The 24,289-nt window shown below is 42.4% G+C and overlaps 1 protein-coding gene across 1 annotated transcript; it reads left to right on the plus strand.

The window, feature by feature from the left end:
- Nucleotides 1–3,199: 3,199 nt before the first annotated feature.
- On the plus strand, nucleotides 3,200–18,881 carry NDUFA12 (NADH:ubiquinone oxidoreductase subunit A12). Its single transcript, XM_061990946.1, has 4 exons — nucleotides 3,200–3,330; nucleotides 7,292–7,374; nucleotides 8,325–8,412; nucleotides 18,612–18,881. Exons 1-4 carry the CDS (start codon nucleotides 3,242–3,244, stop codon nucleotides 18,790–18,792), a joined length of 441 nt encoding a protein of 146 aa, XP_061846930.1. The 5' UTR covers nucleotides 3,200–3,241; the 3' UTR covers nucleotides 18,793–18,881.
- Nucleotides 18,882–24,289: the final 5,408 nt, after the last annotated feature.

Raw genomic sequence — 24,289 nt, forward strand, 5'->3', positions numbered from 1 at the left:
TTTTTTAAAATAAATTGTAATGTTCTATTATAGAAAATGATTGCAATAACCTATTACTTAGTGTTTTATAAGGATTAACTTACCAGACCTAAACCGGTGTCTGTGATAACAAAGAGTTGTGGATCTTTCACACTTTTGTTACATAATGTAGTATTGTCAATTATATTCAGTCTCTGGGATTTGTGATAGCTGCAGTATCTTGCCATTTGCTAATCTTTGTTGTTATTGGCCCTTTGTTTCCATGCTTACTACTTTCTGACTTATGAGTTTGAAAATGTAATAATTTATTGTTGAGTTTAATTTGCCATCTTTTAAAAATGCTACGTAGAAATATGTATTGTAATGAAGCCTGAGCACAGATCTTCATGTCATATAATGCAATAATGTATATTTGGAAATGATTATTTGATTCATTATGGATCAGTTTTAGGTTGGAAGTTAAAAGTATGGTTGAACACAGTTGATTTCTTATTTTTTCTTTTGAAAGAAATACAGATCTTCAGGTTGAATTATTTCTGGTTTAAATCTTACTGCATAAATAATTAATGATTAAGACTGTAAAATTATCACAAGCTTCGGTGTGTTCTGGAATTGATTTCTCAATGATAACTGAAGAAGTGTAGGGTTACTTTTAGTCTTTGTTTTCTATTATAAATGAACGTTGCATTTGCATGAGTGTGCAGGTACCTCAGAACAGCATCCCAAATGAGCTACCATTCTTTCCACGTTGAAATTCTCAAATGTTTTTATCATGAAGTAAATTAATTACCCACTGACACACTACAGAGAAAATGTTTGTAAGGTGCACTGGTAAAAGATAAAGTTTGGATGGTGCAATAATGAGTTTACTAATTCTGAAAGATGGAAATAGGCATTTATTCCCCATCAAAAGTTAACTCCTGTGTACTGTGGTACACAGCCGCTAACAGTGAATAAGTTAACTATGCTTGGATTAGGGGAAGGTGAGTGGGATGCTAATAAAGAGAGAAGAGTGTGGCTTGTGTGGAGTGGTAGGGGGAAAGAAGAATAGCACAGAAATGATGTTCTGGGGATGCTTTTAACTAAACTGCTGTGGTGGAGTTGCCTGTGAGAGCAGAGAAACTAGGTGGAGCTGCTCCACCACGGGTTCTGAATTAATACAGCACGTTTCTTCACTGTGAGGGTGACGGAGCACTGCAACAGGCTGCCTACATAGCTTGTGGAGTCTCCTTCTCCAGAAGCATGCAAAACCCACCTGGATGAGTTCCTGTGTGACCTAGTCTACGAGGTCCTGCTCTGGCAGGGTTAGACTAGATGATCTAGACTAGACTAGATGATCTTTCAAGATGCCTTCCAACCCTTAAGATTCTGTGATTCTGTATGATTCTGTGATTTCACTCAGTAGAACTGGATGTCCACTGGATGACACTGTGACTGTGACACTGGATGTCCAGAGGACCAAACTGCCAGGCTCTGAACCTCCTGGTAGTGGCAGCTTCCTTGACAAGAAAGTTGGGTTGGCAAGAGACAGGAGCAGCCAACTGACCCAATGGCTTAGTTCCTGCAGATTTCTGGAGCTCTTTAGACCTGCAGCCTAATCCCTTCCAAGCAGTTGTTCATAAAGTATCTAAGCTCCTTTACAGCAATGTCAATTCTGGTTCATCTTAGAGTTCTACTGGGCAGCAAACTGAACAGCCACATGCTTTGGCTTAATGAAGGCCAGCTGAGGAACAACCATAAAATAAGGGGTTTTTTCACCGTATAATCAGTAGAGTTTTGCCATTTGGAAATGGAAAATGGAAGATAAGAGTTACTGCTGAAGATATAACCCAAAGAGCTCCCACAAAGTGGCAGGTGTTTTCTGAAAGTGCCAGTACATTTATTATTATGTGGAGTTTGAATGTTGGCACAGAGGTATATACAGATTTAAATGGTTTTTGGAAGTTATATTTATGATTTTCAGGAACATTACACTTCAGTTCCAGGCTATGGCTTTATGCTTTAACTCTTTAAAGCAACTGATCTCAAGTAGCAAAAACTTTTTCATTGTGCTTTAGGGAAACAATATGAACTATAGGACTGGCTAAAGCATCCATGAGTGAAAGCATTAGAGATTGCATCATTTAGACTGGAGGGAGAGAAACTATGGTTAGAGACTGGACTGGAGTGTTACGGAACACTGAATTGTGGAGAGTTGTGTTGTGGATTGGACTTTGCTTCTGGAACTTTGCAATTTTAGAAGGATGGGACAGGAAGTGATAACATTTTCAAAATCTACAGTTTGGTCATACTTGTTAGTCTCCTGTTAGTCTCCTGGAGTTGCTTTAAGTAGAACTGATGGGACTTGAGCGGTCATGAGCTAATGAAATTCTCAGTGGAGATCTCACTTGACCTAATTAATGGAGAAAAATAGTACAAAGAAAAAGTCAAAATCGATTTCTAAGATCCTGTATAATGTTCCTGATGCTAAGAAAGTATTTCCACAAAGTCTTCTGTAGGATCAAAGTCACATGAAGAAGTTGATCCCTTCTTGCAGCTTGGTGTCACAATGCCACATCTTGAGAGTTGGGCAGAGAACCTCATGAGGTTAAACAAGGACAAGTGCAGAGTCCTACACCTTGGGAAGAACAACCCCATGCACCAGTACAGGTGCACCAGACAGGGTTTGGGGTTTTTTTTCCCCCCTATCCTAAAGTTCTTTGTCTCTTGCTTATCTTCACATGTGAGCAGCAGGCAAATGCTCTTTTTATGAATTTAGACAATGCAAATCAGAAGCCTAAATAGCAATGTCTTTAAATACCCTTCAATAACGTTAACAAAGGCCAGATGAAGGGCTGGGTATGTTTCTGGATAGTTTCTCTGTTACCATAATGCAAGCCACATGCTAGCTGCAGCGGGAGGAGCATGGTTTGCCAGGCCTTTGAAATTCTCATCCCCCTGGCTGGTGAGGCAGAACCTGGACTACCAGGGTCCTGCTCAAGCAGGATGTTGAGATCTTCCTCCAGCAGATTATTGCAAGAGCCAGGGAGGTGTGAAGGAGTTCTGCACCTACAGCCTGGTGAAGAGCTGGTATGAGTCATCTAATGCAGGAGAGTTAACAAGGACGAAGGAGTCATGTTCCTCACGGGACTGCATCACGGAGCGAGGCGGCCGGGGCGGTGCTGCCCCGGCGAGGGGCCGGGCCGCGGCGGGCCGGGGCGGGGAGAGGGGCGTGCGGCAGGCGGGGCGGCGCAGGGCCGGCGCCGGGCGGCACCGCCCCAACATGGCGGAGTACGTGCAGGTGTTGCGGCGGGCGCTGAAGCACCTCGGCGGCCACGGCGGCGTTCGCGGCGCCCTGTGGCAGCTGCTGAGGTAACGACGTGCCCGGGGCAGGCGGCGGAGGGGGCTCCTCGCTCCCGGCCTGCCGCCTCGCCTCGCCCCGCCCCGCGGGGTCACCTTGGCGGGTCGCGGGCGCCCTGCCCCGCACGAGGCGGCGTTGGCGGGGGCAGGACACAGGGCAGCCGCAGCTGCTCACGGCAGCGCGGGGTGGTCGGCGTGCGGGTGCCTCAGGTCGGGCGGTGTGTGGTGCTGGGCCAGGCCGCAGGCGAAGGCCGCGCCGTGCAGCCCCGGGGGGTCATGTGCCGGTCTGGAGCGGGTGCAGCGGTCACAGCGTTCCCCAGGCAGGCTCCGGCAACTGTTTTCTCTCCTTGAGGCATCTTAGTGAGTTCCTTGGTGCGGAGCCGTCAGTAATGCCCAGGCAGGTTTCCCGGCCTCTGGCTTCAGCCCCGTTGCCACAGTCGCGTCTGCCGTGGTGACGCTGCCTGTGCCTCCCGGGCCGCGGCTCGGTGCTCTGGGCCTTGGGGCACCTCGGGCGGGCCGTGGCTCTGTGGCACCGCGCCAGTCTGACAGCAGTGCCTCTGCCGAAAGCCGGCACCGTAAAACACAGAGTTAATTCGCCTGCCTTAGCGGCTGTACCGGTAAGACCTTACAGCTTCAATCTATATGTCTGCCTCTTCGGTAGCGGGTTGTTGCCTTTGACCTGTGCTCCGTTTTGGATGCCCATCAGCCTCACGGGCATGTTCTGCAGAATTAGTTGCAGCCCTTGTTTCCAGTCCATGTAGTTCCCCAAACACAGAACCTTGCGCTAGTCCACGTTGAACTTTGACCTGTTTGGGTTGTTTAGCCGCTCACACCTCATCTCTGTGCTATGAAGAGTATTCGAGGTTCCAGAGTTGCTTGGGGTTTATCAATGTACTCTTTTTTTTTCATTCAGATCCTTGACAAAATGTAGGGTAGAAGTCGGGATGGTATGTGATCCAAATTCGGCAGTGGCAGTAACCTGTGTTACCTTTTTAGCTCTCTTTGAGAAAGTAATAGAACATTTCTTCAGGGTACAGTGAGTGTTTTAGGCCAGACTACATAGCCAAAAAGTCTGGTTTTATTAATGAGTAGTAGGAAGTCGGGCATGTGGGATAGGAAGGATTTGCAAAGGTAGTTCTGTTTAGTAGGGCTCTCATGCTAGAATAAATTGGCCAAGCTTCCCGAGCCTTCTTGAAGACTTCTTTTTCCAATCATCATAATAGCCCTTTTCTGTTATTTCATGTAGTTTAAATGGATCTGTTCAGTGAAGACAGCTCAACTTACCTGGTACCTAGTAGAATCAGTTTGTCTTCCCTACCACCCCTCTGCCCACACATGACTTCAATTGGCAGCTCATTATTGCCATATGTTTGCCTTGTGATTACACCTACAGTGCTTCAGGTCTTGTCAGTCTCCAGGTGCATCAGCTTATGCTGTGACCTTCGTACCGTTGAGTTTAAATCTGGTGGTATTGCTCCAGCCCTGAAAACAGTACAGAACTTCCTGTACAATAATGGGACCACCTTCTGTGGGATAATACCATTATCTGTCAGTTCTGGGTGCTTTCTGGAGGTGAGGTTTCTGTTTTGGTCAGGAACCTTGTAAAGTTTTAAATAAGGCTATTAACATCATTATTCTTTGGAAAACTTCATTAGTAACCTTCAGGCAGCTATGCATTTCTTCTTTCAGCTGAGCATCCTGTCTTCTTCTGTCAGTCAATGTATTGCTCCCTTTACAACTACTGTACATTTTTAATTATTTGCTCATTTGTTTTGTGACACAATATTATCTGAAGTCAACATGACTTTTGGGGAGGTCTCAACTTCTAATTCCTGGTAGCTGTGGTGGCAAGTAGCTTCTGGCTTTTCTGTCTTCACTGTAGAAAACAGCTCAGACCTTCCTCTTGCACAGGTTTTTAGAGGGAAATTTAAGCTATTAAGCAGTAGAAGTTATATATAGTGTATAGTGTATATATATATATATAGTATTTTACTGTTATTTTATTCTGTCATTCTCTCCAGGATGTTTTTTTTCCAGTTTATTTCCATTAGGCTGTAGCTATTACACTGACAGTTCTCAAGAAGAAAAGGAGCTAGGGAAGGAAGTATAGAAGAGTGAGTATTAGGTTTCACCAGAATGCCTCTTCCTAAACACATCTTAATGATGGTCTTGTCAGGGAGCTTTCATGAGTAAAAGTTTGCAGGGTGTGTTGACACCTTTCTACCATGCTGAAAAAAGGGAGCAGGCAAGACTACAGGCAGCACCCTTTTATTTTTTCTTTCAGAAGACTGAAGTTTGAGAGGTGTGTTAGGTAGAGAGTCATACCTCATCCTCGTAACTGCACAGCCGCAAATGTAACTGCTGCCTCCCCTTCACCTTGCAAGTCATTGAGTCTCCCATCTAAGCTCAAGGAACAGACTTGGCACTTGCAGGAGGAGTAATCAAGGTGTATGTTTCTTGCACCAACTGATGAGTTTAAGAAGTAATTCGTGGTAACTTGGAAAAATTATTTACCCCGATTAGGAGACACTTTCTCTGCAAGGGGTTTTACTCTGAATTTCCCTTCTTTTCTCTCTGTTTCCCACTAAGGTGACTGGAACAGGTTTTATGCAGTAGAAGTCAAATTATTGAAGAGCCTATGTTCCTGGAAACATTCTCCTTACTCAAGGCTCAATGAAATTGTCTGGAAAATGTCATCTGGAAGCCATAAGTACCTCTTAGTGTTTGATATCAATATTCAAGACATGAAGTCAGGACACGGGCATAAGAACCCTTACAAGAAAGGGAGGGGAAGAAAGAAGGGAGGGCAGCAGTGTTGGGAGCTGGGGCCTGGATAGCTGAGCCAGACATCTTTGAGGGTTTCTTTGATAGAGGAGATCTACGTCAGACTCTTTCTGCCACAGAGATTTAAAATGAGTCTTTGTGGACTGATATCTCTCATGCATCTTGGGAGAAAAGACAACAGAACTTTATCTGTGGGTTATATACTCCAAACCAATGAAGCACACATGCACATCCCTTTTGTCACTTGGGACTGAGTTGAGAGTACATATAATACTACAGGTAACTAAAACCTTTTGAGAAGTAAATTTTTCCTTATGTAATTCTGTCTGGGAGAAGTGCCAGTAAAAAGGAAAACAAAGATGCAGATCTAGGGGGAAATGAGCACTTAGTAACATGAAGGTTTTATCAAGAAAATGTAAATCCTAGGTTCATTTTAATTATTGATATTTACAGAAGGGTTGAAAATATGCCCTGTATAAAGAGTTGAAACTGGAATATAACTTATCTGGGTCAGTGTAAGTCTCCTGGAGCAGCAGGGTAAATGCTTGCATCTGTCACAGTTACACAAAAGCTAGAAAGCAACAGATATAATTCAGGGTTTAGCATGCATTTCCTTGGCAAGCAGCTACAGTGGCTCGAAACATTACTGTTCCTCTCCTGGAGGTTAGTGCCCACGCAGATGTGTGAGATTTCTTACGGTGCTTCAGTGCTGACTGCTTTCCACAGGGATTCAAGCTGAAGTGGTAGGAACAAACAGTTGAGAAGGATGGTAACGTCCTCAACTAAGTGGCTTGACTTGTGTCTCTGGGATTCTCTTCCACAGTATGTAAGGTTTTGTGGGTGTTAAATTGCACTGTATTGCAGAGTTGCTTTGTCTTCCAGTAGAAAGACCTTTTAAATGAATAATAGCCCCAAGAAGGCCCTTTTGTATGACTTCTGTTTTTCTGTCAGTGCAGTGTAGAGTAAAGGCACGCTGATGTTAGTTGCAGGAAGGTCCCTTCCAACCCTACCATTCTATGAATTGGTGATTGTGTTTTGCAATTCATAAGCTGAAACAGTTTTTTTAATAGCTTTACATACATGTTTTTAAGAGTTTTCATTTCAGACCTTTAGCAGCCCCTAAGAAACCTCTACCACAACTTCATTCCAAGATGATGTCAATTGAAACTGTTGTTTTGGGAATTCACAGGGTCAACGATTTGAAGACTGGTACACTGATAGGAATCGACAAATATGGAAACAAATACTATGAAGACAAAAGAAACTTCTTTGGTATGTGTGTTAATGTGAAAACCTCCTAACAGAATGTACAACTTTCAATAGCTTGTGTGGTTTCTGCTAGTGAAATAGAACTTGTTGCCTTCCTGAGTTCTTCACTCTTGACTTGTGTGAGTCTTAGAGAGGGGCTTCATAGAAATGCTTTGACATATGTCTCTCTGCTGCTTCTCCCAATTCATTTGCAAACATAGTCAATCTTAAATAATAAATATGGGATAAATACTGGCCAGTTAGATGCTCTCTGTGTAGGTATGCCAATATGATAACGTGATTGAAAGCTGAATTTCTGTTACACAGTAGCCAATACTTTCTTCCTGATGAGACCATTAAATTCAGCCATATAAAAATGGATTAACTGAGGAAATCCCACAGAATCTCAAGGGCTGGAAGGGATCTTGAAAGATCTAGTCCAACCCCCCTGCCAGAGAAGAACCACCTAGAGTAGGTCACACGGGGACTTGTCCAGGTGAATTTTGAACATCTCCAGAGAAGCAGACTCCACAACCCATCTGGGCAGCCTGTGCCAGTGTCCACTCACCCTCACAGTGAATGTTTTTTTCTTTCTGTTCATTTGGAACATCTTATGTTCCAGCTTGTACCCATTGCCCCTTGTGCTATCATTGGCTGTCATTGAGAACAGCCTGGCTCCATCCTCCTGACACCCACCCTTTACATAGTTGTAAACATTAATGAGGTCACACCTCAGTCTTTTCTCCAAGCTAAAGAGCCCCAGCTCCCTCAGCCTTTCATCATAAGGGAGATGCTCCACTCCATCATCTTGGTAAATCCAGAAGACTTAGAAAACTGTACAGACTTTGAAATAAGTGCCTATAGTGGTAGATACTTTTAATAAAAACGTTTTTCCTTGTGTTTTCATGAATTCTTTCCTTTATATGAAAATTGAGAGGATTTTTTGAGCTAATAAAATATTTTATCTATTTAAGGTCGACACAGATGGGTCATCTATACTGATGAAATGAATGGCAAAAATACATTTTGGGAAGTTGATGGAAGTATGGTGCCCCCAGAATGGTGAGCCATTAACTTAATGATATGAACAGATGCCAATTGTGTGATTACCTGAATATTTTCTTGTATGACAAGGCAGAAGAATTTAAACAAAACAATGTTATGGTTATAAAGTTTTCTTTGATGCAGCTATCTTATATATGACTAGGAAGTTTCAGAGTGGTTATTTTTAGGTTTGAACTGTATTCACAATGTTAGATTGCTCACTGTCCTGACAGTCACACTTGCTAGTTCTTGGAACAAGAAAAGCATTTTGCCAGCCAGATTGAGCAGGTCAAGCCAGTCTCCCAACTTTCCTTAGTTGTTGTGATTCCATCTTATGGTTTGGCAAAGCCTACAATAGCACTGAGCAACCAGGGGAAAAAATATTCTTCTTAGCCATTCTAGACAAGCTGAGGGCAATGATGAGCAACATTCCTTAATCCACAGTCATTAACAGCATAATTGTTCTAACTGGTGTTCATGGATACTCTACAATTTCATGAGCAGCAAAGGGCCACAGTGCTCTGGATGTTGACTGCTCCTTGACTACATTTCTTCTGAAGGTTTTATTTTCTATTCATGCATTTCAGTAATAATTCTGTACAGCTTTGAGTTCCAGAAGGTCTCTGGCCACACAGCTGTTAATACTTATCTTCCTAAACAATTTGGGCAAAATACACACCAAATAAAGTAACAGTGGATGCTAGCACAGACTCTGCCCAACTCTTGAGGAATATGAAAGGCACTACAGTGACCAAGCAGTGAGAAGTGCCATATGAAGCAAGAGCTGCATGAGTAGACTGAGCATTGGTGAACAGTGGGTTTTATTATTCCTGTGATAGATATTCTGTGCCAAAGCTGAGGTTGATTATCTAAACTCCTAAATTGTGGCTCTCAGAACATTTGAGAAATGCATGGGTAGACTGTCTAGGGAGTCAATTTGGTTTCCAATTTTCCCAGCCTTAAAAGTCTGTTTAATGCAGTTAATGCTTTAGGGTTTTTTTTCTGGCTTCTCCAATAAGAGCTTAATGCTTTGTTTTTCAGATATGCCATTAGAATCTCCAAAACTAGCACGTTGATTGGTTCCAGGTTTTTATAACTGTTGTTTGATTCCAGTTTCTGTGCAATATTCAAAGATTTTCCTTATTTTGAGGCATGGTTTTTTGCTATTTGTTGGGTTTTTTTTTTTCTTTGCTCACACTTACGTGTTGCTTATTGTGTTTTGTATCCTTACAAACCTCAATAAAGGGTTCCTTGATATTTGTAGCATTAAATAGCTTGTTTACATCAGATGAATTAGTGAGCTGGAAAAACTTGTTTTCCTATCAATGTAGAAAAAATTGCCCTAGAAGAAGCAGAAAAAGTTTCATTATTTTCAAGACTGGCCAGTGCAATGGAGTGTGAAAGGATAAACAGCCCCATGTTCTAAGATATTCTTGCCAGCAATCTTAGCTGTGCAGTACTGTTGAGGTTTTTTGTTCTGGTTTTTTTTTTGTGTTTTGGATTTTTTTTATTGCTGATAAATTTCTACATCCCATGACAACCTTAGAAGTTTATTCTTACGTAGGAGTCCTGGCTTTGTGACACATCTAAATCAATGACCTATCATTCTACACTGTTTAGATACATCGTAAAAACCAGAAGTATTTTGACTGGGAATAAATGCTGTCTTTTTAAGACTCTTGTTTTTTCATCTCATGTTACACTGTGTTAAATTTTTAACATGACACAGTCTGAATAGAGACTATTGACATGTTGTACAAGATGCTGTCCCTTAGCACTGGGGTTGTGCATGTACTCAGGAAACGAGTGGGTTTTTTGAACCCAGAAATTTGTTGAAAATAGAAGTAATTTTACACAACAAAGAAATTAATTTGGTCTGTGATATAATAGTACCTGTCCTGTCAGTTGTAAAAAAAATGTTTATTTCTTAAAGTTTTAGTCCTCCCTTCAACAGATGGAAACATGAGACAAGTTTGTCATCCTTGGGTTAACAGGAGAGTATATAAAGTACGGTTGAAGCAGCTGGGTTGTGAACTGAGTGCTGCTTCTAAACACTGCTTTTTGACTCTGATTTTTAGGTAGTTCAGCCCAGCAGAACATTTTTTCTGGGTGTGTTGTTGTACCCTCTGCAGGTAGAAGCAGGTTTTACTGCATTGTTTATGCTGGTGCTACTTCCAGAAAATGCTTTGCATCTGTCATGCCTAAAGTCTGCCTAAAGTCATGCCCATGACACTTTTAGCAAAATCAAGGTTTGAGATGAGGGCTAACCTAGAGATTTCAGATTTTCACAGAATCTTAAGGTTTGGAAGGGACCTTGAAAGATCAGCTAGTCTAACCCCCTTGCCAGAGCAGGACTACCTAGAGTAGGTCACACAGAGTCTTGTCCAGATGGGTTTTGAATGTCTCCAGAGACTTCTCTTTTAAATGGTAATTCTAACGAGTTTGTAGTGATTTTTGTAGTAGTCTTATAAAAATCCTACTGTATGTAGGATGACACTATTGATTATCCTACTAGTGACACTGTTTTCATGGGAAGTATATAGAACACCAGTAGATGAGCAGGGAAAACACTTTCTTCCTTTTTTTTTTTTTTCCCAGTGAAAGTCATAGTACAGGTTATTTCTCTCCATATGCCTGGTTGTGGAATATTTTAAGATGCCGTGTATAATTTTGTGGTCAGTCGTGTGCCTTCAGGGTTATGAAATGTGATTGTTGAGATACACTCAGGTGGACCTCATCACAAGAATAAAATGGCATTTTGATGTACTGAAAAGTTCTGAGAACAGCTGTCTAGAAAAAATAAAATGAAAAGTCATTTAACTACCCTTTGCCTTCTGTCAGATACTGGAGAAAAGGAAGCAGCATCAAGAAAAAACATCCCATATGTAATAACATATTGTAGTACCATTTTTAGGAACTACTGAATATTTTGAGTATTCTGAAATAATTGATGTTATGTCTTTTGCCAACGGATGTGCTGAAATCGCAGTCTGAAGGAGATCAAGAGAGTTGTTTTGACACATGTCTACTGTACAGGGAACTGAAACTGTTGCTTTTCAAATATGTTTCCATACCAGAATATGTAGGCTCCTGGTTTATTCTGATTTAGTTGTGTCATTTAACCTCTTGGTTACTACAGGCTTTCTTTTCAAGTCTTTGAAATCAAGATGCTGGTGTCTATGTTGTTGGAGACAAGTTAATTGGATTATTTCTTTTTAATTCCCTCAATACCTGCGTTGGGAAGGATTAGTATTAATCTACTTATAATGCTATACAAGATACTGGGCACTTTTTTGCCTACATGAAGATGTCTTTTACACTTAGACATTTAGAAAAGCCAAAATACTTGTTTCATCTCCTGCTGTTCAGAGCATGTTGTTAACAGGAACTTAGAACTTCATTTTTTGAACACACTGATCTGTGACCATATAAAGAGTAAAAGTTAAATGTGTTTATACTGATGCCTGTGTGCATTCTGTTTAGGGCTTTCATACATGTCTCTGTTTCAGAATTGCTCTAATAATTGGGCTATGCCATGAGCTCATTCCCATTTTACTGTTAGATTAGAAGACCCAATATCCTCTTTTGTTTCTCATTCATTTATCTCCCAGCATTAAACACACAACAGTTAGCAAATCTCCCCCAGGAGCCCCAGGTGATACTATTTTATACAATCACATGGATAAATGACTTTCAGGTTTAATGTTGTGTGCTTTTGACTCTGTAGGAAAGTGGGGTTTTTTGGAAGATTTCAGGGAAGAAAATGTTAGCATTAAGGTTAAGAGGAACATGTGACTCCTTGGGAATCCTTGAGCAGCTCATAAGTACTAGCTAAGGTACCAAAGTATTTTCACAGGCAGAGTTTTCATACTAAAAACTGGCTATTGTGAACATGTACTTCTTGATAGTAGGGTGGTTTTCTCTCTTTGTAGGGCAAGGGCTCATAGTGGTTATAGTTCTCTCTATCCACCCTCCCACTTGTCCTGGGAGAAGCAGGTTTGGGTCATAGTCAAGCCTGAAGCCCAGGTGAAAAGTTCTGGGTGGGTTTGTTAGTAAGAAATTGTGCTTAAAGCAGTGATAGCTCGCCCCCTCCCTGCCCCCAGTCAAAGGCTGCCCAGAGAAGTGAAGTATTAAGGGTGTAAAATATAGATACCTGAATCAAAGAGCTCAGTGCTGCTGTTTTTTATGAATGTTCTCACCAACTGCAAGTTACCAGCACTCATAAGTTAGGCAACATAGCAACTTGCCTTGTTTCATGATCACAAGAGGAAGAGCAGTGAAATTGTATGGCTGAGTGCACAGAAGGCAGCACCCTGCTCTTCTGGCACCTTCAGTCTCTTATGGTGCACAGGAGGAGAGCAACAGGCAGTGCTCTCCTGTGAAACAGGATGATGTGGGTGCTGTGGGGATGGTGGGCTGAGTAAGTCCACATTATAACAGCGCTGAGAAAGAAGTGTACCTACTGCCTGCACTCTTCCTTTCTGCTTATTACCAGGAAGACTTAAAGAGGATATAGTGTTTGACTCTGAGTACCATGTTCTTAAAAAATACATAGACTGGTGTAAGAAGCTTAAGGAAGAGCAGCAAAAAATGATAAGACCTCTGAAGACAGTTGGAAAGAATTAGGATTGCTTAAAAGGGAGAGGAAATGACCATGGATATAACCTTGAAGCATTTTAATTTCTTGCTGAAGGGAAAAACATAGCCTGTCTTCCCCAGATAGATGGGTAGAACAATAAATAAATTCAAATTACAGAAGGAATGATACAGATTGGACATTACTATCCTTACCACTAAAAAATTCTCCTCATCTTTACTGGCGTAACTTGGTTTGGGAAGATGAGCAAGCCAGTGATACAGCAACTCCATAACAACTTAAGCAGATGTCTGCTGGGAATGATGTGGATGTCTGCTGGTGCTTGCTTGGACCTAAATCATACACAGAGCATCTAAATCCCTTCCAGACTCATATTTCTCGGTTCTTTGATCGTCACCTCAAAGATTTTATTGGTTATTTCCACTGAAAGAAGGTGAAAGGGAGAGGACGGTGTATCTCGATGTCCTTAAGCTGTGTGAGATCAGGGAAGACAATCGCATTTTTTTACCCCAAATATTCCTATATCAGTCTTGATTTTCTGCTTATTCCTCCCATGGGCTCCTATTTGCTGTTCAGTGATCAGAGTACTCCTGTAGCTGAAAGAAGAGCATGAGTTTGCACTTGAAAGATGCTGGAAGGTTCAACTTGAGCCCACTGAAGGGAGGAACCCAATTTTTCACTTTCAACAGGGTTATGCTGTGGAGTAAGGCTTCTTTTGGAGAGTATCTTATGTCTGTGCAAGTCAAGGCCTGATATCCGGACTGCTAGGTGTTCTTCTCTGACATCACATTCAGAGCCTTTTGTGGCTGTCTGCATACTGCTCATTTAGCATTTATCTGGTTTAAATGAGTTGGTTTGTGTTTTGGCCAAATACTTTGCAAAAACAAATCGACAACTGGTTTATGTATACAAACTAGTTAAAAATAATCTGCTCTTTCAATATGTCACATCCTTTGGGGAAAAAGAACTGTAAATTGAGGGTAGTTTTATCCTTTTGCAGGGACACTTCATTCTGCCAGCACTATCCTATGTGTGTGTAATGTCTGTCCTGTACTTGGGTGTTTATCTCCATATGGTACAAATCTGATGTATTTAGTAGGAGCTTCAGGAGTGCTGACTTCACACAATGAAGTAGTTCCAATTTAACTTCAGTTTAATAATCTACATCCTCTTTTGTTAGCTCATCTGACAGCTGAAGGAGGGAGGAATCTCAGACTTCAAGTGCCAACATACTAAGAAATGTAAAGAAATATGCTATTCTCCTGTAAAGCTGCTGTTTTTCAAGTGCCTCCAAGGAAAACAAAACAAAAAGATTTAACAGAAAGACAAGATGTAAAATTTCAGTCCTTTTAGTAGCTTCATGATACGTTTGTGGGGTTTATAACTATATTAAATGCTGGTGTGGTGTTTTCAGGTAAATGGGATGCTGTTTCATGACCGTGCAATGGTATCTTATAGTAGCCTGCATGAGAAATCAAAGTCATCTCCCATGTATAAGCAAATAAAAATACGCTTCTTATCCCTTTTCTGTTGCTTTTCTTCTCTGCCAATTGACCATAACACACACTGTCACTTTTTGTCTTAACTGTAACTAGATAATCTCTAGAGGTCCCTTCCAACCCCTACCATTCTATGGTTAACTTGTGGAAAAAGGGGATGCTCACAAGTTGGCAACCATCCTGAACTTACGTAGATGGTGCCTGAACCTTGCAGATGCACATATGGTAGTAGCTGTGGAGTTTGTGTAGCATTGGTTCTTGTTTGGCAGCTTGTACATCATGTAATTGGCTCCCGTCCCTTGTAGCTTCAGTTAGAGATCTCCTTGCTTTTAAATATTTGTCGTATTACTTGGGAGAAAAATTCTACATGTTCTTGAGAGCATTTCCAGATACTTTGAGGTGTCGTGCATCTGTTTACCCAAGGAAAAGTCCAGAGGCTTTGCTAGCCTCAGTCTGCTTGGTGGTGACTGCTCTGTGATTCAGGAAGCTGCTTCAGCCTCTTCAGAGCTTCTGCTGTCCTCCTGATTTTCTTTGCTCTGTTTAAGTTGTCTGCATCTTTGTAGGGTTTAAGTCATTAATTGCTTTTGAATCTTGTTTTTCCATGCATGGATTTATAGCCAGAGTTTGTATAGAAATCTGGCCATCTGTGAAACGTCAAATCCCTTATTCATGCTGTTCAATTGAGTGCTTGAAAAGCTTTTTTTCAGCATCTGGGAGTAGAGTCTATGAGACATCAGGGCTTCAAAAGACTCTTTGAGGGAGGTTGTCAAGGGAAAAGTCTTCCCAAAATAAAGTTTTCAAGTTTTACATATTTTTGCTTAAGTGGGGAGTGGGAGCTTTTGTTTGAGGGAGTAGATTCTCTGCAAACTAAAATACTTTTGTTCATCACGTGTTGGGTTTCTGAGGGGAGTCTGTTGTGACCAGGCTTAAGCCCTGAAAGTGGATTTGTAAACAAACTTGAAGTTGCTTTAGGTATTTCAGTAGGTGAGCTGTCTTATTTCTACTTTCCATCGAGAAAATGGGATTTAAGGATTAGTTTTGCTGTTCTGTTTAAATTTTGAGACTGATTTCATACTGATGTTATAGAACTGCAGAAAATCCTGAAAGCAGATATGTTAATTACTCTGAAACACTGTATTTTAAAAGGCTTCATGGACTTAATCTTAGAAAAGCTGCAAAGCAGTAGTTTAAATGGCAGAATAAAACTGTAAAATGAGTAAATAAGCCAATATTGTGAAACTTTTTCTGGCATTTCAAGGAGCGAGTGTTTGACACAAGTACAGCTGTAATGAGTGACAGAGGTGCCAGACATCATTTTAACTGAGCTTTAATACGGTTCTTGTGCTCCACTTACCCCAGCCTGTCTCTCAGGGCCTTTGTAACTGTGTTTCTGTCCAAGAATACAGGTTTTTTTGTTTGTCCTGTCGGTGTGCACAACTCTTAGGGGAGCGTGAGAACGATGAGGCATAGTGACAGGGCTGTAAATAGGGTTTTGTTTGCAGGATCCCTATCCTCTATGTCAAAAAGCATCACTAGCATGGTCTGTGAGGTTTTTGCCTCTCTGTGTTACAGTAAGCCATTTTGAAAAGCTGGGGCTCCTCTGGCTTGATACTGCAAAGCATTTTGAAATGCTGTACTTCAGTCAGTATTGACAAAATGTATATGATACATGGACTGTTCTTTTCCTCCTGTGCCACAAACTGTGTGTTTCTTTCTGTTAACAATGGAGAGCTGGCTTGTCAGATCTGAACATATGATCCCACCTCCATCAAGTTCACAGAATCGTAGAATGGTAGGGGTTGGAAGGGACTTCTAGAGATCATCTAGTCCAGTCCTCTGCGAAAGCAGATTCACTTAGATCAGGTCACACAAGAATGTGTTCGTGCACATTTTGCAAACCTTCAGAGAAGGAGACTCCACAACTTCCCTGGGCAGCCTGTGCCAGGGCTCTCTCACCTGAGCAGTAAAGAAGTTTTTGCTCACATTCAAGTGGAGCTTCCTGTATTCCAGCTGGTGCTCACTACCCCTTGTCCTGTCATTGGGCACTACAGAAAAAAGCCTCATCCTTTTGACACCTGTCTTTTAGGTATTTATAAGCATTGATAAGGACCTCAGTCTTCTCCAGGCTGAGCAGCCTCTGGTCCCTCAGTCCTCTGATCATTTTGGTAGCCATCTGCTGGACTCTCTCCAGAAGTTCTCTATCACTCTGGAGCTAGGGAGCCCAGAACTGGACACCATTCTCTAGATGTGGCCTCACCAAGGCAAAGTAGAGGGCGATGAAAACCTCCCTCGACCTGCTGCCCACGCTCTTCTTGTTGCATCCCAGGATGCCATTGGCCTCTTTGGCCATAAGGTCACATTGCTCTTTTACAGTGGTAAGACACAGGATGTTTCAAGTGGTGTGAAGCCCCATAGTAAACAGAATTCTTCTAATGGTTGTGAACTGGGAGAGAGAGTTCTCATAAGGTCTGAGCTTTGTGTAATGTGGCCAGGACATATTGGAGGCTGGTAATATGAGGTTTGATATCAAGCAAGGCCTCATTCTGTATCCTCAGACAGCATTATGATTAGTAGTGCTAAAGAACAGCCTTCTTCCAGACAGAAATCATTACCCAAAATCTTTCTTCTGATTAGAAGTAGTGGGAAATCTGTGCTTCAAGTGATACCAGATTTACAAAGAGGGGGGAACGGTATGGAGAGAGGGATCCCCATCATGTTGCATAGGGTCACTGGATGTGACTTTTTCTAACTTTCAAACTCTTTAAGTGGATTATTTTTTTCCAACAGGAGGCTATTCTTTACCTCTAAACAAGGTTTTTCTTCTTACTTTTAAAGGATCTTGTTGGTCCATCTGGTTTTGTATTCAAGCCAGTATTCCTGATGGTCCTCTGTAGTCCCGTAACATGTGGTTTTAAGTTGAGGGGTCTGTTATTTTTTACTTACAGAAAATAAACATATGTCTGACTGTTTGGGTTTTTTTTAAGTAAGATTTTGTACTCAAGTTACATCCAAAGTTGTGAGGTTTTTACTTTTCCAAAATAAATGTCTAGGAGCTCTTTGACAGAGAAGATAATCAGCCTTCTGTAGAACTCTTCAGATGTAGGATATACTTGTCAGTCTATTTCTCACTACTTTCGTTGTGGGTTTACTTTGCTGTATCAATGAAGTGTGCTGGATTTGTTGCTAAAGGCTGCAGATGCAATTTCCAGGCTTTCTAATAAAAACTGTAATAGAAGACTCCTAGATTTTAGGTAAAGTCTTTGGAAAAAGCTGAATAGCAGAAGCCTTTTTAATTCTAGCTTAGTAAAAAAATACATAAGCTCGCATCATCACTTCTGTCACAACTGTGCATACAATATGAATTACATATAAACTGACATAAATGTTATTCAGGTCTGGAAGTTGCTTTGGGCGCTGAGATAGAAATTGGATGAAATCAATTCAGTTATCTCTGCTGTAGTGCTTCAGTAAATTGTTATGGAAGATACTTTGCTCAGTCATTACAGTTGTTTGCACAAGGGGAGGACTGACATTTAGTTCATAGGTAAAGGATAATCACTATAATCACTTGGTAATTACCCCATTACTGAGTGGTATTAATCATTTTTACTGTGCAGTCAATAAACATTTACGTGATTGTTTTAGGTGTACCAGCACCATTAATCCACATCCCAAGTGGTAGCCTCATGAATGCTTTGGAGGTGGTATTGAGAAGGTTATGCAGTGTAGTCCTCTGGTAATTAAAACCAAAACAAAACCCTGTGGTTTTGTCATTTATTGTGCCTGCCTTGACCTGGCTGACAGGTTAAGGCTGTACAAACATATAACAATTAAATACTCTCTTCCCAAATGCTAAATGTACAAAGGAAATCCAGTCTCAAGTGTGCTTTCAGTTGCTCAGAAGCAGCCCTGTTATTTATCGGTTACATTTTGTGCCATTACATTAAATCAGTGTCCAGTACTCTTATACAGGATTAAAATCCTTGCCCCAGATAGATATGTCTCTCCCTCCAAATGAATACTCCGTGTCTCTTTGGTGGAGAACCCTTGGGAGTGAGTAGGAAGGCTTGTTACAGGTCATGTGATGTTCCTTAATAACAATGTGTCCTTTTCCTCTTAAGGCATCGCTGGCTTCACTCAATGACGGATGACCCTCCAACTACTCACCCACCAGTTGCTCGCAAATTTATCTGGGAGAACCATAAGTTCAATCTGAGTGGCACTCCCGGACAGTACGTACCTTACTCTACTACTCGCAAGAAGATCCAGGAGTGGGTCCCACCGACAACAGCTGGCAAATGACAACAGGAAACCTGACTCGCCTCAGCTTTGGCTTTCAGTGGCAATGGTATTTTCACTGGATTTGTTCCAAATAAAAGCCTCCTGTAACAGCTGTAGTTGAGTTTATTGAATCACTGGGTGGGGAACAAGTGCGAAAACATTGGGGAGAGATAGAGGACAGAAAACATGACAAGTCTGAATCTTGTTGAGATGTTGGGCTCTCTATCATATTGTCAGTGGCTCTTGTCTTTGCAGAAGCAGCTCTCAGACTCTTTTTAGTATGATAACCATTCCTGTGACAGTCACTTCTCACATTTGTGCTGTTCAGCAGAATACAGATTTGAAGTACAGTATCCTCATCTTTGGCATTACCTTATTGGAGCCTGTGCTTGGCCACCACCTCGGCTGGGGCTCACCCATGCCCTGCAGTAGGCCGGTGGCTGAGTGGGGCACGGGGCAGCCCCTGCCTCTCCTGGCAGAGGCCACCCCTGCAGCCCTTGCTGCCAGCACCTCAGCAGTTACACCCCATACACCCACTTAGAAAAATCATGTTAAAGATTACTAAGAAGGGTTTTGAATATATTTGATGCTTTCGATTGCCTGTCAAGAAGAAAAAACCCACACTGCTGCCTAACAGCCCCCACCCCAGTGGCTGCACTGCTGGCTCTGTGCTGGTTGCTTCTCCTTCTCATTTCCATCTCTTTGGGTCATTTAACCCTCACTTGTTTCTCTGTTAGATTACATTCCATATGAATTCATTGTTCAAAGGTGAGGGGTTTTTTTAGCTTTAATTGCTTTAAAGCAGTTCCAGTTAAATTAGTAGGAAGTAGCACTTATTGAGCTCTCTTAACACATCTAATTTTAAAAGGATAATGTTTAATTTACTTTGTCAGTGAAAGCACTGGGCACAGCTGAAAAGCAATTTGAGCCACACTGGGAGCAGTGTACCTAGAAAAGACTTTTTCAACATTTTCATCTTGGCAGGTTATTTGACCTTTTGAACCAAGTTTGCCCCAATGCTGCTGAAGAGCTTCACTAATATTCATCTATATGTGCCCTATGGGCACAAACCTGGGTAGAGCAATTAACTCCACGAGTTTTAGCCTCTCCTTTTTAATGTGTTTTCCTACCTAGTTTATTCCTCTTCCTTCTTTGTCCTGTGGATATTTTGGAATGCAGCCTAAACACATCGGGAGAGTACAGCTGGGAATGAGCCTCTGTCTTAAAGGGACAGGCAGGGATGCATCGACTCTTCCTACACTTGTGCTGCAGAAAGACGCCTCAGAGCTGGTTTGTCCTTTTGTTGTCAGCTGGAACTGCTATTGAGTGAAGAAAGTTTTGAACAGCTTTGAGTGGTCTGATACTCCATAGAAAGGCAGGAAAATGGGCCTGTGCTCCTGCCCCACTGGGCTGAAGCAAGCCTAGGGCTCAGTAGCTTGGTTTGGAAAATATCATCAGTCCTTCTGGAGAGGACAGAAACCTGCTTACCCTGCTTTGATCAGCAGGAACCTGGTTTAGCCCATCAGGGGACAAAAGACCACGATTAGGTCAAGTACCAAAGACCTGACAATTGCCAAAGGTCAGGGAGAGCTTAATTGCTGCTTAAGGTCCAGGACAAAACAGAGCAGGCTACTTGGCTTGGGGAAGAAAACAGAAAATTACTCAATACAACACCAACTAATGCAAAACCATAAAACCCCAAAACATAACCGAAATAAAACAGCACAGAGTGGTACAACCATGAAGAGCACAACCAGCCCTTTAAGGCCAGCTTCTCCCCACCCCTCCTCTCTTCCCAGGCTCAGAGCCCTGATCCCAGTGTCTTTACCTCCTCCCCCACTGAACCACTCAGGGGGCAGGGAGGCTCGGTTTCAGTCAGTCTATTCTCAATGGTTTCTGCCTTTTGTCTCTCCTCAGGGCAGGTGGGCTCCACACCAGTCCTCCCTGCACCTTCACGGGGTACCTCACACAGGCTGCTCTGACATACATTCATCCCAAGGGCTGCAGCTCCTCTCTGCCTCTTGTGTGGGTCTGCTCTGCAGTGTGCAGGCTCTCCAGCACGGCCTGTGCCATGGCCGCCTCCTCACACCGTCTCTCACCCGTGTGGGTGCACTCACACGGAGCTGCTGGTGGCTCTCAGTCCTGCCATTGCCCTGCACGGGTTGCACAGGCACAGCTGCGTTTTTACCATGGCTTGCAGAGGGGTCTCTGGTCTGGCGCTCCTCCTTCTCTGACTGGGTGCTGGCAGAGGCACCAGATTGGCCCAGCCGGGCCAGAGGTGGGTCTGAACCCAGGAGCTGGGGGAGAGTCTGAGAACTCTTTACCAGGTCTGCACTGCAACCCCTTTCCCCTATTACCAAGCAAAAGTGGCTCGTCGCTAAACCATGACAGAACCACAAATGCTGGATCTTAAATGCAGAATTTCACCGACACCTGTAATGCTGCTTCTCCAAGGGAGGTTGTGTAAGGCATGTACGGGAAATGAAGCATATGCAGAAAAATCAGAGGCTTTCCAGAGGGCTCTCTGTAAACGTCTCTGCAATTCAGTCTTTTTATCAGCAACCTCATTCAATTGTGGAAGTTTACCTTCGCTGATGACATCTGCCTTCCTATCCAGGCTCTGTTGCTTTCTGATCTAAATGGCATTTTAAATGCCAAGCTGGCCGAGAGTCGCGGCAGATGGTGCCCAACCAAGTGCAGCTGCAGCACTGACAGGAATGCTCCCCTTGCATTAAATGTCACTTTTAGAAAGAGGCAACTCTCTGACAGGGGAACTGTCTGGTTAGGAAGTAACTCTTTTAGGAGAAGAAGAGTCCTAAAACTCACTTTGATTTTAAAATGTGTTTTTATCAGTAGCTTTCCACAACCCCATGGTCTAGGGCGGCCCTTTGCTGAAGCTGCTTCCAGGGTATCACCGTGCTGACAGCACGTTCAGCCCAGCCCTCTGCCTTGGCCTGGAGCCTTCCCTCAGCGGGGCACCACATCCTCTCTCACTGCTGCTGCTGGGGCTCCAGACAGACAAAACTGGCTGTGAGACATTAGGGTGGAGAACAATGGAGAAAGGAGCTTCAGGAGAGCGTCTCTGGAGGTGCACAACAGGACACACCACCTAGTCCCTGTCTCCAAGGCTGGCTCTTTGCCAGCAGAGAGTTTATTAAGATCCTGGTAGTCCAGTAGCTCAGGTCAGCACAACATGGCATTAACAAGAGTGGACTCCATGAACAGGATCTGTTGGCAGCACATCACTCACTAAGTTTCCAGATTTTGACCTTAAGACCCTCAAATTACCCTGGCTGCTCAGGTCTGGAGCACATGCAGGTTGCCTTGCAGACAGAAGACCTGTGCTATAGGTGAGTACAAACAACACTGTTCAGTGCTCTTGAGACTAGGTATTGGCTGTGATGTTGAAAGCAGCTAATGAATCCATTGTAGCTCCATTTAGCAAAGTGTTCCTTCCCCAGATGAGACAGATGGAGGGGAGAGGCAGCACCAGCATCACATTGGAGAGCCTGCAGCAAAAAGTTAACATTTTATAGCCATTTCTAGCTACAGCAAGAGGAGACATCTTGGACACTCAAGGACATCCTGGACTATTTAAGAAAGCTGAAAGGAGAGGGCAGGAGGCCTTGTCCTTTCCTGCCCAACCTATGCTCTACTGCTGACTCCTGCATGCTGTGCCCACCCAGCTCCTTGAGGGTGCACTGAGGACATTCAGATACTCACCACCTCGCATTTCTGTATCATATAAACTCAGGCTTCCATTTTTGGGATGTTTCCTGCTAATGTTGGTACTGGGAAGCAATCTTGTGTGGGAATTACAGGGATGATTGTTTTGGATACAGCTGGAAGTCATCAGCCAAGAAGACTGGAGTATATATTTTACACAGCTGTGATGTTTTCCAAGTGAAATCTTCGAGTTACTCCTTTTGTGAGGCTTATCATTCTGCTAGCAGCAGAGAGGGTGAGTGGGAACTGATTCTTGCTTTGCTAAGAGGTTAAAACAATTGCAAGTCTAAAGGCTCTCCCTTCATGTAGTGTTCACAAGGGGTATACAAAAAGCATATACTTCAAGGCAGGGAGGAAATCATCAGCCTTTAAATGGCACTTCAGGTTCCTCATGCAAATCCCACAGTCAATGCTGTGTTATGCCAGAGGGAAGCCTCTCTCAGTGGAAGAGATGAGAGCAATGTGTGTCAGCAGGGAAGTGCCCAGCAGGGATTTCCTCCTGGCGACCTGCCGAGCTTTGAACATCCTCCTCCGGTTCCTTGGCAGAGCAGAGACCATGCATTGGAGCTGGTGGAGCTCTTGCTTCCAGTTCCCTTTCAGCATGGAGCCTGGGAAGGGGAGTGCATTGCTGTGCATGCCCTTCCCAGCTGCCAGCAGGAGCACAGCCATGTTTAGCCTGCAGAGGATCTCAGCACCTCTGAGGACTTCATTTTGATGAATAGCCAAAACCAGGTCTGGCCATTTACTTACATTTCATAGTCCCTTAAACCCACATAATGTCATTTCCTAGACTGATGAATTTTGCTGGCTTGCTTAGCTTTGGTCACATGTGACAAACAGAAAGGGCAGAATTGAATCACAATTTTGAGAGGACAAGAACAAGTGTTTTCAAAATTTATATACATAATAGCCACTTATAAGATGGTTTGTTTTTTTGAAAAGGCACTTTAAGATTTCCATTTATCATTTCCTTTATGCATTTTACTTGGAGGGTTTAATTAATGATTTTTCTCCTATTAAATATCAACAGAGTAAACGAAAAATGTTAACATGAATACGTGTGCTAAGCAACACATACATACATAAATGTGCAGAGATACACTTTTAGCAGGAAAGACAAATACCAAATTTAGCATAAAGTTTATATTTAGTTGTAAATTCGCATTACAAAGCTTTCAACAAACAATTTTAAACTTTCTCCATCAAATTCTGAAGATATTTAACACAAGTTAAAAGCTGATGCTCAAATCAAAGTTTATTACTTGTTAATTAAAACAATCACTTAATTTACATCAGTTTGTCCTGCACTACAAACCTGATAAGGCAGAAGAGATTGATTTTGATGTTGTAACCAAAAATTTGTGTGCATATGAGCAAAAATAAGAGTTAGTGGCTAATTTTTAAGTGAGTGTTCAGAGCAGGAGCAATGACTACAGGCCAGCTTCTAAAATCAAAACTGTTTGGGAATTTGTTTCCATTAGGAAAGATATGCAGGAAACTAAAATTTTAGGACCTTTATTTTTCTTTATGTAAATGACCCACCAAAACTGCAGTATCATTTAATCTGTGTAACAACAGCAGCAATTACAAAACCTATTTAAATAATCTGTATTGCTGTTGGCGTCTCAAGCAAACTGCAGCTCAAGAGACTTCTGTTTTACATTGATTTATATTGCTACAGTATTGTATCTCTTTGTCTATGGTATAATTTCTTTCCCACTCCTCTAATGGACTAATTTTTTTCCCCTGTGATATATGTTCTAAGTATTTGTTTTAGGGCAAGTTATTTTAA

Source organism: Colius striatus, chromosome 1 (assembly GCF_028858725.1).
Source record: "Colius striatus isolate bColStr4 chromosome 1, bColStr4.1.hap1, whole genome shotgun sequence".
In the NCBI taxonomy this organism is placed as follows: Eukaryota; Metazoa; Chordata; class Aves; order Coliiformes; family Coliidae; genus Colius; species Colius striatus.

Bases quoted from the DNA above. Each gene is read 5' to 3' on its own strand.
- NDUFA12 (XM_061990946.1), top strand. From the start codon at position 3,242: ATGGCGGAGTACGTGCAGGTGTTGCGGCGGGCGCTGAAGCACCTCGGC. The intron at 7,375-8,324 runs GTATGTGTGTTA...TATCTATTTAAG, and splicing joins AGACAAAAGAAACTTCTTTG to GTCGACACAGATGGGTCATC. The intron at 8,413-18,611 runs GTGAGCCATTAA...TTTCCTCTTAAG, and splicing joins AGTATGGTGCCCCCAGAATG to GCATCGCTGGCTTCACTCAA.